Genomic DNA, 14596 nt, shown 5'->3' with positions numbered 1-14596 from the left:
TTAATTAAGAAGATTAATTACCTATATTCCCAATTATAGTAATGTCTCCTTGGCATTTTCACACGTGGAAAACGCACAACCTGGATTAAAAACAAAAGTAGTACCCTCTCACTATGAAACTCAAAATTACATGTACAAAAAATTTAGAATCATATAAATATAACAAAGGCCAGAAGTCTATCCTCTGAAATTATCAGTTTCAGCAAGACTGACACTTTCTTCTGAGTGAAGAAAAAGGCCAGAAGAGCCGTTGCTGCATCAAGCTTCAGTAACAGTAGATTTACAACAACTCATCTTGCACCACTGTTCTTATTAAAAAGGAAAAAGGGAAGAAACCATGATACCAAGTTTCCACAGTGCCTTCTCTCACTCCACTCACCCCGCTACTATGATCCACAAAAACATTTCATCCTTTCAATTTGCTAAATTAGAATTATATCAAGAGGTCCTGGCTATTGCCAAAATTCAGCAGGGACAGCCTCTATTCTCTCATTCCCATTAAGAGAAATCACTGCTACCAGAGCATGCCAATCCTCCCAAGAGAAGTGCTAGCTTTAGACTGAAGACTAAGAGCAAACAGTTCAGTCAGAGATAAATGTTTATTTTTTAGTCTTTAATGAATGTCATTAAAGAATAAGAGGAAGGCTTGATACATTTTCTCAAGCTTTTGGTTCTAGTAAACTACCATATAGTCAAAGTTTGGCTTATATTTCTGCCAAAGACTGCACTGGTTCTCCCTTTTAGACAATATTACCAAAGAATTCACTATTCTCTGTTAAGTCTAGCAACTAAGTCACAAGTAATAGCTTGCAGCACAAACAATGTTTTCATAATTTTGCATAGAATAAGCTCAACTGCTAGAAGGTCACTGTAACTCTGGTCCTTGTTCTCAGCTCACTCACTAGGGAAAGAGCAGCAGATTTATTGCAGAAGAGGTTTTCTATAATTTAATGGAAGCAACCTGAAGTTAGGAAGTGACACACACAGAAAAAAGTTGCAGAGTTGCAGAGTGCAACCCTTCTGCTTTTGCAACAAAGACAGATTGTCCCATTTTAAACGAGCATATCTGCAAAGACGCTCCCACTGATTTTCAGCTGAGCTCTGGATTCTACTTCATCAATCCATTAGATTATTAGATCCATTAGAGATCCATCAATTAGAGACCACTTACAGCCACAAAATGACAAGTAAGGAGAACAGTGCCGGGACAGACTAGCTCCTACTGAGCTATCACTAGAAGACATACTGCTCAAATGTTTCTTACCATTTAGTTGCAAGCTGATAGTTTCAGTCAAATTTGAAGATACACATATACTACAAAAACTACCTTAGTACATTATAATCATCATTAGGAGATCCATCCAGGATGGTACAATACTCCTGAGACTGATGGGAGGCAGAAGATGCTGAGGACAATCTTCTTCAGATTCAAAATGGCATCTTTACATACTGGCTCTACAGCAAAGACTGGCAGCAAGGAAATAAAAGCAGAATGGATTAAGCTTCACAGAAAAAGAATACGTGTGGGGAATAGTTGTTCTGCTCTGGCTTTGTCATATACCTTAATCCAGTTTCAGAGATGAAAACATATGCACGTGGTATATGTAAGGCTGGCCTAAGCTTCCAGACAGGGACTTTCCTAGAATAATGTCAAGCAAGCGTGCACAGAAATTCCTTAATAATCTCAAATTTTCATATCCTTCAAAATTCTTCAAAGATGAGGCCAGCACCATTCAATGCTAAAAGTTGTTAGCACTCTCCCAATTGCTACTGCTAGGAAAACCAAGAGTTCACAAACAACAGTAGTGTAGATGGTTGAAGACTGGTGATTAGAAATGAATAAAGACTTTAAGTATTTAACTCACCACACAAGTAGTACAATGATTTGCCTGCTCTATCCTATCTTGATATAAATGAGATTTAGAAGCATAAGTATGATCAATTCAGCCTTAGAACAAAGTAGAGGCTAAACAGGACATTCAGTGCCTTGCTGGGATCAAGAAACACGTACATTACTCTACCCTGCCTTGCCTTCTTGAATGCACAAGTGCTCAACAGTGTCACTGCTGAGTTGACCAGAGCTGGGAATGAAACAGAGGACTTAATGTTTTGCTTCTCCAGGCTCGTATGTCACTACACAGGATGCTGGTATGAGTAAATCCTGCACACAGGCACTTTCATTTCATCCACTACTAAACAATCCTACATAGAGTTTTCAAATTGCCTGAAAACAGCTCTCACTGTCTTTTCTAGTCCACCCTGAAGTGCCTACACCAGAAGAGAACAAAGCAGTCTTTAATCTGCTTGAGCTCATGTATCCCCATTGCACCTCCTCTTCACACTGATATATCATGTCTTTCAAAGTCAGTGCAAAATCCAGTTTCTACTTGAAGAAGGCTCCACCAGTAACCAATAACTGAACTGGTTAAGAGTTTTTACCTGCAGCTTAATTTTAAATAAGGAAAAAAAAAGAGTGCTGAGTTCACGTTGTTATTACAAATGCATGAAGAAGGCTGCAAGAAAGCCATGTAGTACTTCACAACTTTATGATGCAATTCAGAGGAACAAAACTACTCAGCATCTGAAGACCTCTGAGAACCAGTTATTAGTAGAGTGCAGTTAACAGCTCACACTACATGGCTAAAAGGGAACTGACTACAATCTTTCTGCAAATATTCAGCAGCACGCCACTTTGACATTAGAATCATTCTGACCTACCACTCTCACTTTCTAGGCAAGCAAGGGTAGCTGGAACCATACAGACTGTCTCACCAGCCTTGTTTTAGAACATGAAGAAGCCATGAATGGAGTCTCTTCCCTTTAATCTATAAGACAAGTATATCACATTAAAAATTTACTGCGGGAGTGAAGCATCACAGCAGGAGATCTAAATTATTACAGAAATAAGAGGAAAGCCTAATCTAAGCAAATTAAGTACTTATGACACAATTTTTAATCAGGAAGGTGGTAACTGTGCTGGAGTCCTATTTCCCACAACAGCATTACAAGTACTGGAATAAAATACACATCAAGTTACTCATGTTCATCGATAATATTTTGAAATAAGGCCTACCTCTGTATCTGTCCTTCAGATACTTGTTTTATAAGTGTGAGGCATTCTTTAAATTATCAGTCTCTCTCAGGACACACATGCAGTTTCATTGTTTGCAGCCCAGAGGGAATTAAAAGGCTCCTGGGAGCCTCTGCATGCTAACTCGAAATCTTCATTCCCAGTTTTCTTCCTCATGTTAACAGCTACTAATTCAGCCATTCTGAACATTTCCAGCTAGAACAACTGCCTTTTTTGTTGGTTTTTTTTTCAACACAGTCAAAAGTGGCACAAACAAAGTGACACAGGGATGAAGAAAAAGCCATACAGCATGACAAGGGAAGCTCAAATCCTTGGGACAAGGACCACCACTTAATTGCAAGGGAAGGTGGCAGAAAGTGTAGAGCTCTGGAAATGCCTCAGGCTCCCTAGGGAAGCAGCATGGCTCCTACTTAAGCTCTCTTTCCTGGGAAGCTCTAAATTTATGTTTACATTGAAACAAATGGAACAAAACAGTTTATTTGTGGGGGAGCATCTGAGAGGGTGGTTAGCGCAGCCCTGGGGAGGCAGCAGGAAGTGGAATAACCTCAGAGCCAGGCCCAGCAGAAAGTACATGAGGAACACGAATTTCCACATACACAGCTTGCTGGAGTCTAGAGACACAACAGAGAGGAATATAGGAGGAAAAAAAAAAAAAAAGAGGTAGTTAAGACAGCTTTTTGTTGTTTGTGTTTTGCTTTTTAATCCAGCTGTTGATGTTTCTGGAATAGATTCTGGAGAATTACTACTTCACTAAAAAGACCTAACTCAAGTCCCCATGTATGCCAAAGCTCTCCAACTTTGAACAAAGACATCAGAGCTACTTTGGGGAAGCTAAGGTAACTTAGCAGGTCACTAACATATCAGCCACGTGTCCTTGGATTTTCGCCACCCCTAAGAATCCAAAGATGACAACATTTATATTAGAGTGTAGAAAGCTATACAACAGTAAATACCCAAGTGCAATGCAAAGACCACACAAATGGAATTACCTGTCACAGCTAGTTTAAACATAAGGCCCAACAGCTAAACACAGAAACTGAAACATTCTAGAGTCTTCTCCCCTGCCCCAAGACTGCTCCCTTGTGTGTGCATCTGCGTGAGCTGAGGGCAGCTAAGAGCAGGAGGAGGCCTCTTCAGGGAAGGTTGGGAAGCAGCCACTGGAAAGCAGGAGAAGGCACACTGTGGTACCAGCCACTGCTTTCTGGACCTCTTCCCAGCATCTGCTGCCAGCAAGTTCTCAAAGCTCTTTGCCAGCACATAGTTCTGCATCCAGCTACTGCCAGAAATAGGCTTCGACGCCGCCCTGCGGAACTCTCACACAAGTACAAGCCCAGAAGCATTACCACCACTGTCATTCCAGGAACTGCATTACACATCTCTTCTTTAGCCATCAAACCCCTGTAGGACTATAAATCAGAACTATATCAAGCCATCTAGCCCAACAGAAAGTATTAAGTACTCTGAAGGGAGTATTAAGTACTCTGAAGCTATCCTTTGCAAGGGCTAGTGGGTCAGTTATTTCAACTTTCCAGCACTTCTCCAGTTGCCTTTCATATCACTTTTCATTATCCTCTTTTTTAGTATGAGACTCTCATGAATGACACCGGCACAGCGGCAATTGCAATTCAACAACCTCTGGCCCCAGAGGCCTATAGCGAGCTGAAAAACAGAATCAACTTCCTTGCAATAGGAAATGCAAGCACTGGAAAGATGCAACTTTCAAACAACAGTCAAAAACCAATCAACACAGATGTCACCAGTTCCTTACCAAAGCAGCTGCCACGATGTGAAAGAAAAGTTTTACAAGCTGTAGCTATGGCCTGCTCAGCAGATACTACAGTCTTGATAATCAGGTCTTCCACACTGGCCATCAGTGCTGAACAGAAGGAAGAAGGGGAGAGAAAAAAAAAAGTAGATTGTGAAGCAACGCACCATATCTAGAAAAACATGAATATTTAGACATCAGACAGATATCTTTGTGAACCAAAGTTCATGAGAGCATATGAATGGCAAAGCAATCTTTGGAAGTCCATGCAAGCAGTAACATATGCATGCATACATAACCTACTGCAAAAATGGTCACAAGTGAGTATGATACAAGAGTATAAGTACAATGCAAGTAAGCAGAAACATGTGGCAAGCACATCAGCACAAGTCAGCTGGAGTCTGATCATTGCTCTCTCAGGGCATTAGGAAGGATTAAGCGAGAGTGTATTAGCAAGGTAAGCCTTTAAACCACAGCCACTAAAGTACAAAATATTTTTTTGTTGTGGAATTCCATGTAATACATGTTCCATGACATTGCACCTTCCTCTAAAGTAGCTGTTCCCAGACTAGGACTTACAAATTTCTTCAAAATGATATAACTATTGACAGCTCCCAGTCCTGTCTATAACCTGCAGCTTCAGTTACAAAGCTCTCTCTGGCTCCTGTATAAGCCCACAAACAGAGCTCAGAAATACGAAGCAGAGTCAAAACAGGGAGCAAAAGGCAGGAAAAGATGCACATTAGATACAGACCTGGATCCTAAACTCAGTTTGGGATCAATCATGCAACAGAAAGAACATAGTTTCTGTTTTCAAGGACAAACAACAGAGGAGTAAGAGGAGGGGGGAAGGAGCAAACATTAGAGTCCTAGTCTGACAATCTATAAGGATGATAGCATAACCTCTCTCACCCCTCAAAGGGAACACAAGCAAACACATCAAAACCTCCAGCAAACCCACGCAAATATTTGGAAATCCCTGTCCCAAAAAACATCCAGTACCAATTGACTAAAGAGTTTGATTTAGACATACAATTACTATTTTTTGTGTTTAGCTGATGACATGCAGGGACCTGAATGAGTATGCAAGCAAATTCAGATGTCAGCCTCTCTGTCACAGGAAGCCTAAGTGGAAGCAACAAAGCATGGGAATGTAAGTGCACATAAACATCTCACAGCACAAAAAACTTGCCAGCCCAGACAGAATCAGCACTTTCCAGCCAGAGTTCTGCCTTCCTAAGACCAGAACCAGATACATCAGAGAAAGGTGCAAGTAGTTTTGTAACAAGAGTTACAGAGAAGCCTGCTCACATTGCTCAGCATTTTACTCAAGAACACGTCTTTTACTTGAAGAGGGCAGTGGAACAGGACTTATCAATATTAATAACTACATCTACAGAGCTGACTGAAAATGTATGGTATAAGTAATCAGACATACTCGTGATGGGGAAAAAGTCTACTTCCATCTGAAAGCCAGATTCAAGCCCCTTCCTACACCTTCTAAGTGTTCCCTGGCAGCAGTTACAGGATGGGCAGAGCTGCTATCAGTAGTGTAACTGATGGCTCAGTGTCACAGCTAATTTGTCACTTAAATGATACACCTTGATTCTGCTCTGCATATGCATTTACTCCCAGCAGACCTGGCAAAGGTGGGGAAGAGGGAGCAACTTTATATGAAACACAGACTGAAATGAAAACACTCAGCAAAAACCTGAGCCATGGAAAGATGACACCACATCCAAGATCATTCAAACTGGCACAGCTCTCCAGAGGTTGGTCACTCATCAGACTGAACAGGCCATGGGAGCAGTAGAGGGAGGGAAGCTTTTAGAAGGGATGGAATGACCTTAAGAAACGGGAAATGTAGGTAAAAATATTAAGAAACACACCCTGTGAAAAGCTCAGAATACTACTTGCAAAAGGGAAGGAGACAGGCCTTACCTCTGGGGATAGGACTCATCTCTAGGGATAGAGAATAAGTGCACAACTCTAGTGAGAAAGCTGTAAGTAACGACGTTTCCCTCCACCCTGCTCTGATGCTAAATGGGATTCATTATGGCTCTTCCCTGACTTCTTACAATTCGCCCTTGTGGGATGATTAAGATCTAATAAAGGAATAAAACAATACAATCTCTACTGACCTGCAGTGTCTCTCCCCTCTTGTTTTAAGTACCTCAGCATTGCGCTCATGCTCCACTTATTTCCATAATCTTCCACTTCAGGATCATCACAGCTAAAATAAACAAGTTAAGTTTACACCAATGGCATAACTGAGGACTGGTACCAAACTTAGACGGAGGTAAGCTGACCCAGCTTCTAGAAATTAAGTTCCATTTTTCAAGTACCTGACATAATCTCCACTCTTCTTGTTGACACTGTAGTTGGTCAGATGCATAAATTGGTTTTTAATGTTCTTCGATGCCTGGTCATACCTCACAGTTGCAAACCTGAAAAGAGAGAAAGGATTTATAATGTTTCTGGAATGAGCAATATGCTTGCTAAATACAATCTATTACACAGACCATTTGACTCCAACATCTAGGGAGAGGATGTAAGCAACATGACTTCATCAAATGCAACCTCTCTTGACCAAAATAAAATAAAATACAGTTTAGGGCCACATTCAGACACATTTCATCTATTTTTCAGTGTCTTACAGCAGGAAGCTCAATTTCTTCTCTTGGGAGTTTTCCAGACCTAACAGTATGCGTGCTAGACACGTTTTTTTCTTGGCTGCTTCAATTCAGGCCACTTAGCTTTATTGCCACAGCCCCTCCAATTTCACATTTAGAGCTACCATGAACATGTAATATCCACCAGTCCCGGGAAATGCATACACACATATAGCAGGTATGCTACATGTGCATATTACAGATAATATTCTATGAAGTCTCTTATAAACACAGCTGAGTTCTTCTGTACTCCACAGAAGCCTTAGAAAAGGAATAGACTTCAATCTCTGCTGACTGTAAATCCTACAACTGTCAATCCTCTTTCTCAAGAATAAGTAAGGAAACGAGGGACAGAACCTGCAGACCAGATCAATTTGCCCAACAAGGCAGCATCTGCTCCAGGGTGTCGGGGACTATGCAACCCTTTCATATCCCAAAGATGCCATCTGACTTGCGCAGGAGGAAAGGACAAATGGACTGCAATCAGCAGCAAGTCACAGAATCACAGAAGTCACTGCTATCTCATTCAGCTCGTTAGTCTGAACCCTGTTACAGTCAGCAATACCACAGTTTAAGCAGCTTGTTTTTCTATCTACATCAGTGATGACTTTCTAACTAAAAGGCATTAATTATCTGTACTGCAACCAAGTAATCCATTAACGCCCTCTTAGCCATACCTTGTCATCAGAGATGTTTGCACTGAAATTAACCAAAGAACTGATCCAGCTGAAAAGGACAGATTTTAGCTGAAGAGATTGTTTTTTATTTTTTTTTTATTTTGCTTTTGTTCTGGGAATGAAGAAGCAGAGAGAACAGTAGAGCACATAACTACAAATGGAGTCAGTAAGAATTTTTTTTTCAGTAGCCATACTCTCTTTGCTCAGCTACTCAGCTTCACTTTATCTGCACTGCTAAAAGAGTGAAGAGTGCCTGTCACTGCACAACATGTCACCTAAAAACAGCTTTTTTGCGCCGAGCTGTTAGCAAATCAGATCAGTTCACCATGCAGAAAGGCTTGGGGTAAAAGAACACAAGGGACAGCACTTGCTCCGAATGCGTACAGGAGTAAAGGCACAAAACTGCATTCAATCTTACCAAAGCATGCTTGTTTAGGAAGAAGTTGACTGAATGCTGAAACAACAGATGTGTCTTGGGGAGGGAAGGGAGCTTCCCACAACCAAGCTCTAGTACAGCTGTCCAGGCTACTCCTCCATCATAGCTCATAATGTGCAGCCAGACGGGAAGTGATCACATACCTCTATCAGGAAAAGATGCAAACAGCAGCCAGGAAGAGCGCAGGACTGTTTCTCCTGACGGCTATGCCAATTTAAAGCCCTTAAAATTGCATCTTGGACAGAAGTCACACTCTAAACATGTAGCTGCACGATCAGCCTTTGTCAATCTAAGGATATACTGCACCTAAAAGCTCAGTGCCTGCTGACATGCATGTTCCAGCCAATCTCCTTGATTCCTTTCACAAATTGTGCAGCCACAGGCAAGTCAGATAAGTTCACAGATCTGACAGAACACTTGAGCAAGTATAGAAGGATACCAATTAACTTTCAATCAGATACAGACACACTTTCTTCTGGGTACGATAAAGGAGGTTGTTAGGATGTACAGTCAGAACACAGAGCGGTGTCTTCACTTTAAGAACAGCCATTGATTAACTTGAAATAAAACAAATATTAAGCAGAGGATAATACCATTTGTGGCCACGTTGGTAACATTCTAGAACCACATGGACCTGCCATCAACTGCAAGGAAATAATTTTCTTATCCTTTATGTCATTAGTTTCTTTTTCACGATATACTTTCAGCCTCAGATTTTTGATAAAATATTTTAAACAAAGGCTCAAGAACAGAATCCAGACCATCTGACTGGCAGAACTATCAAAAAGAAGGAAAACAATCAACAATCCCACATACCCCAAATTATCAGCTGACCATAAATAAATAAATAAATAAAAGCCCATCCAAAATAACAACAAAAATCCCATACCTCCATATTCTTCATTCCAGCTGTTCTCCTATACTACTATAGTTTAAGAATTTAATATCTCAGAAGAGATAAAGGGCAAAAAGGTAAGGTAAAGTGGAAGTAAAACATATGCTACCCTAAGAAGAGTAGCACGAGTGAAAGAAAGCACCAAGCCAGAAGACCAAGTCATTTCCAAGAGAGGAACAAAAAATGGAGGAGGGAGAAAGGGAAGGGAATCTGGAGAATCTGGATGCACAATGAATTTGAAAGAAAAAAAAAAAAAAAAAGGAACTCCCTTCACTTTATTAATGCCATCTCTCTTTATCTTTCCCTTATTGTTCTCCATAGTTCAGAAGAAACTGAAGTACACAAGAATATCCAACAAGTTGCACAATAATCTTTTCTTTAGAAAGAACTGCCAAAAACCTCACTTCTCAGTGAAACTGAAGCCACCAATGCCCTCATTTGACAGCCATTTTGAGAAATCTCTCCAGAACAGTACAAGCAAATTCATAAAGCAAATTATGCCATAAAATTTGACATAATTTGTATGCCAAATTAAACTTATTTTTAAATACACAAGTGGGAGCAGAAAAAAAAAAAACCTTCATGAGGCAACTGAGTGGCAAGCTTAAAAAAAAACAACAGCATAATCTTTCACCATATTTCTCTCAGCTTTAACTGTACATGAAGTTAGAGCAGTTGGCAACAGAAACTAGCTGGGAAGCTTGGATTCCTTTTCCACAAATTTCCACAGCTTAAAATATTAGCATTTCTCTTCAGTTTAACTGTAAGTTTCCTGGATTTAGCTCTTCTGCTTTGAAAATACTAACAATCCTGTTATGTATTTGATTCTTAATCTTCATCATTCCACCTTAACAATCACCTTTTAGCAGCATACTGAAAGCACCTGTTGGTAATACACTTTCAGCCAGGTCCTGGAAGACAGCATAGGCAACAAGCTATTTCAAAAAGTCAGGGCTCCTTCAGTACTTTCAAGCAGTGCACAATTAGTTTTACTGCACTTCTGTTGCTGTCATTGCTGTCAGCTATGTATGTAACCAGAAACATGCCGATATCAACCCCTAGCAGATAACTTCTAAACAGCAGTTTGTTAACTTTGCAAGCCTTGCATTAACTTCCTTCTGCTGAGACCATCCTGATTCATTAGTTGGTCTGAGTAGCATTCCCTAAGACAGATGTTACCATAGGATTTACATTTCCATAGGAATTGATGATTCAGAAGAGATTCCAGTGTACTTGTATTGTACTGTATGTAAGTACAGTACTGGCAATAGCCCAAACCTCTTACAAGAAATCAGCACTTGCTTGGAATGGCAGAGCATTACTATCACTAGTTATAATTACCTTCACCACTTTACAATTCCACAGCTTTTTATACAACACATCATTGCACTTTTCTTCCAAAGCAGTAACAAGGCTAAAGTAACAGTAAAGTAACAAGGTAAAGCACCTGCTGCACTTGGTCTCTCTAGGAAAGAGACTTGTATGCTACAGAATGTCTTGCTTCAACAAAAAATCAGAAATTTTTAGATACAGTAAGGTTAGAGGAACAGGCCTGTAAGATTGGAAAGCAGGAAAAATTCAGTGTTTGTAAAATCTTCTTGCAAAACCTCCTGAGATTAGAATAAACTTTTATTAAGTCTTTCAGTCTTTTAGAGGATGATCAAGCTTCTGTCCACATCATTAAAAAGCACCAGTAACCCTTTATAGACCCAAACCTTGAACATTTATCAACTAAAAGAGCCAAGATCCTATAACAGTTTAAAAACTATATGGGAAGGTGTCACAGAAAGTCTGATATTTTCCCTGTAACACAATTTGCCATAAGCACATGCTGCAACATTCTGTACAAGCTGTTTTCCTAAGCACTAAAGGCTCCATGCCCAGGTATCTCATATTACTATAATCCAGCCAAACAGTGATGAAGGCACAAATAACTGAAGCCAGGTCATCATCCGCCCGGATAGGACTGTTTCTTAGCCAAAGTATTACTGGTAGATGCTGCTATGTGGGAGCCTGCAATCAGCCAGGAATCCAAGAATGCTCTGAAATTACAGCCCAATGTATCCACACAGGGAGGCACATCTTCAGCCAAAGGAGGCTATTTTATCACAGGAAAATCTTCAAAGATGCCATCTTGTGCTCACTACCACCCCCCACCCCCTTCTTGCTCTGTTTCAGCTCACTGTTATTTTCACCCTGTTGTACCAATCCTATCCAAGCCAGGAACTACACAAAATGCTTTGTGTGTTAAAGAAAGCCAACACACTCGCTGTTCTGTATTGCTGCTAGGTAAACCTGTGTGTCCTGAGTGGTTCAACTGCTAAATTCACACTGCTTTGAAGTCTTAAAGAGGATTTTCCTGTAGGACTTCTTAAAAAAGTCTAGGAACAGGTGAATTTTCCACTATTAATTAGACAACACTGTCACTTCAGTGCAGTGCAAGCAGATATGCTATTTCTTCTATCTCATGTAAAACATAAGTTCTTTCTGCTAAGAATATGAAATCTTATAGAGATGATCAAAAATGGAATTTATGCTGTTCTACATCCACCATCAAAAGGATATCTGCTCCGTTTTGGTTTGAACTCAAATTTGTTTTCTCCATAACAAAGTTTCTTAAGCACAAATTTTCATTTGACAATGGTTGTTGATGGGGGATGGAAACAGACAGGAAGAAGGAATAGTTCCCTATCACAGCACTAGCCTGGGTCACCTCTGTGCTATGTACTGTGGTGCTTTCACACTGGCAGGTAGCTCAGCTCTACCATAACACTTTCTCCCAGCTGCTCTCACGTAGCATTTTTCTCCTTTCTTAAATCTGCTCTCCCAGGGGTCCCTTCTTGAGCTGGCTCTGATCTGACATGGAGCAGCTAGATGCTGTATTCTGCTCACAGAGGCCACCCCTGCAGCACAGTTACCAAAACCTTGCCACATAAGCCCAATATGACATCACACACATGCTATTGCTCACAGATGTAACCGTATTCACTGCTCACACCAAACAAGTGAGAGAATCACTTTCAACAGCTTGTTTCCCTGGCCTTGTTACGCTACCATTCTCCCAGACTTTCCCTTTCTGATGAATTTTACTTTTTAAAAAACTGAGGAAAAGGACAAGTTAACAAAATTAAGGACATTTCCTAGCATGATATATGAGAGATTAGATTCCAAAAGCTTCTAGACAGAACCATTCTGAGGGAGCTTCTTCCCCAAGACTGCAGCTGGAAACAAAAGAGGTTAAACTGAGGTTGCCTGTGTGCTCTTCAGTTTCCACTCAAATTGCTGCCAGCAATCCAGCCTCCTGGGCAGAAGCAGCAGCAATCAGATTACGAACAGCCCTTGCAGCCTTCACTCCTTCCACTGCAACTTCTCTTTCCTGAGGACAGAGTAGATGCCCTTTAAAGCTGAATTTAAAATCCAGAATAGAAAAGCAGCGCTCATATATTCAACAGTTCTAACAGAACACACCTCCTTGCATCTCAGCTGCAAGTCACAAAGGTACATGCCAGCTCAAGCCAAAGGCAAAAACTAGTTCCCTTTACCTGCAACTACACAATGCTCACCTTCAGCAAGAATGCATTTGCCTTCCCGTTGGCTGCATTTTCCATTGGATGGCAGAAAGGGAAAGAGCAATCAAAAGCAAGCAGTGGCAGGATGGTAGTAGTGGCAGCAGCTGGTCTAACCAGCAGGAACAAACACATAAAGGGAGAAACCCTTACTAAAACTTTCAGAGGAATCTAGGAAAATCTGCAGTCATCAGGTTAACACTAAATTACCCAGAGGTATGCCAGCTCTTTGCCTCCCTGTCATGCAACACACTTCCCTTGTAAAAAATCACCTTTGATATTGAGATATCGAGCCACTACTGCCCTCTCTCCCCTCCCTGTAAGATCACCTTCAAGTAGCCCACCTACTCCACAAGTGACACACACAACTTCTGCCCCTTGACCTAGCAATCTAATAAATACATCACAGAGCCTGCGCTTACCTCCAGAAATTCCCAAATTCACCATACCACCCCAAAGTTTTACTTGCCCCAACTCACATCCTCACACTGCCTTAGGATAAATAGCCTACCATTCAACTACCACTCATTCAGGCAGGAAACTATCTGAGGGGGTGCACATTGCTCTTATTCTTAGTACTCCTCCGGGAAATGAACTGACCACAAGGTGAAGTTTGTCAGATGCAAGTCAATTTGCAAATACGTAAACTGGATCATTAAATATTTACAGAAGTTGTTGCACGGGTTTGCATAAAACTTGGCAGCTCTGGAACGCCTGAGACATCTAGCCAGAGCCTGGGAAAGGAGGAGGAAAAGAGAAAAGACCCTGGAGTGGGAGAAAGGAAAGAATACTTAATCCCTTTTCTCTCAAACAAGTGCTACAGAAAAAGCACACATTACAACAGTCTTTTCCATGACTACACACAGAACTCCTGCCTAAATGTCCTGGAAATAACCAGTACAGTGTTCCTATAAGCACGCGTCTCACATTTTATACTTGGACTCACTTTCTCAATCTATTTTTCCTCCTCTTCTCCCCTCACCCTCTAGTAATAGATTCTATAGATTCTAGATTCCCTGTTAGTATACTGGCTGCCATTTTGTCTAGGGAAAATGCCACACAGAAGTTTGTTTGCACCACTGGTTGGCTGCACCATTCTCTCTACAGTTCTCATGAACTGCTGCTGAGGTCAGGACCAAAAGAACCAAGCACCCCTGAGGTAATTGTTCAGTGGACAAGAACTGGTAGAAGAGAACTACAAATACTTCCCTTTTAAACAGTACCAAGGTCTGGGTTCTAGAATGCTATCCAGGAATCTGTTCCTTTACAGCACAGGTCAGAAAAAAAAAACAAAAACCCGTAGAGAACATCACAATCTCTCATCAACATTATTTATTTAACAGCATCTACCTGATACATCTGTTAGGAAGAGAACAGGAATAGACAGCAAACCTTGCAAAAGATATATATTTAAGAAAAAGTTTCAGTGACATCTCTCCTATGGCAGCTTCCCCAGCCAAGATAGATAAAATGATGCAAGCAGTTCTATGTTAA

General features: G+C 40.8%; 1 protein-coding gene across 3 annotated transcripts in view; it reads right to left on the bottom strand.

Moving 5' to 3' along the window:
* The window catches only part of TTLL5 (tubulin tyrosine ligase like 5), a 119779-nt gene that overhangs the window by 91198 nt on the left and 13985 nt on the right, over window positions 1–14596 (bottom strand). For 2 of the 3 annotated variants that reach the window (XM_052696035.1, XM_052696036.1), the window contains exons 10-12: window positions 7202–7303; window positions 6998–7089; window positions 4860–4967 (exon numbers count right to left, since the gene is read on the bottom strand). In XM_052696035.1, coding sequence (XP_052551995.1) covers window positions 4860–4967; window positions 6998–7089; window positions 7202–7303 — 302 coding nt within the window. The remainder of the gene's footprint in view (window positions 1–4859; window positions 4968–6997; window positions 7090–7201; window positions 7304–14596) is intronic. The other variant, XM_052696038.1, reaches the window with a different exon arrangement.

This window comes from Tympanuchus pallidicinctus, unplaced genomic scaffold (genome assembly GCF_026119805.1).
Source record: "Tympanuchus pallidicinctus isolate F22 unplaced genomic scaffold, pur_lepc_1.0 scaffold3, whole genome shotgun sequence".
NCBI lineage: Eukaryota > Metazoa > Chordata > Aves > Galliformes > Phasianidae > Tympanuchus > Tympanuchus pallidicinctus.
This window is presented reverse-complemented; position numbering and strand designations above follow the sequence as displayed.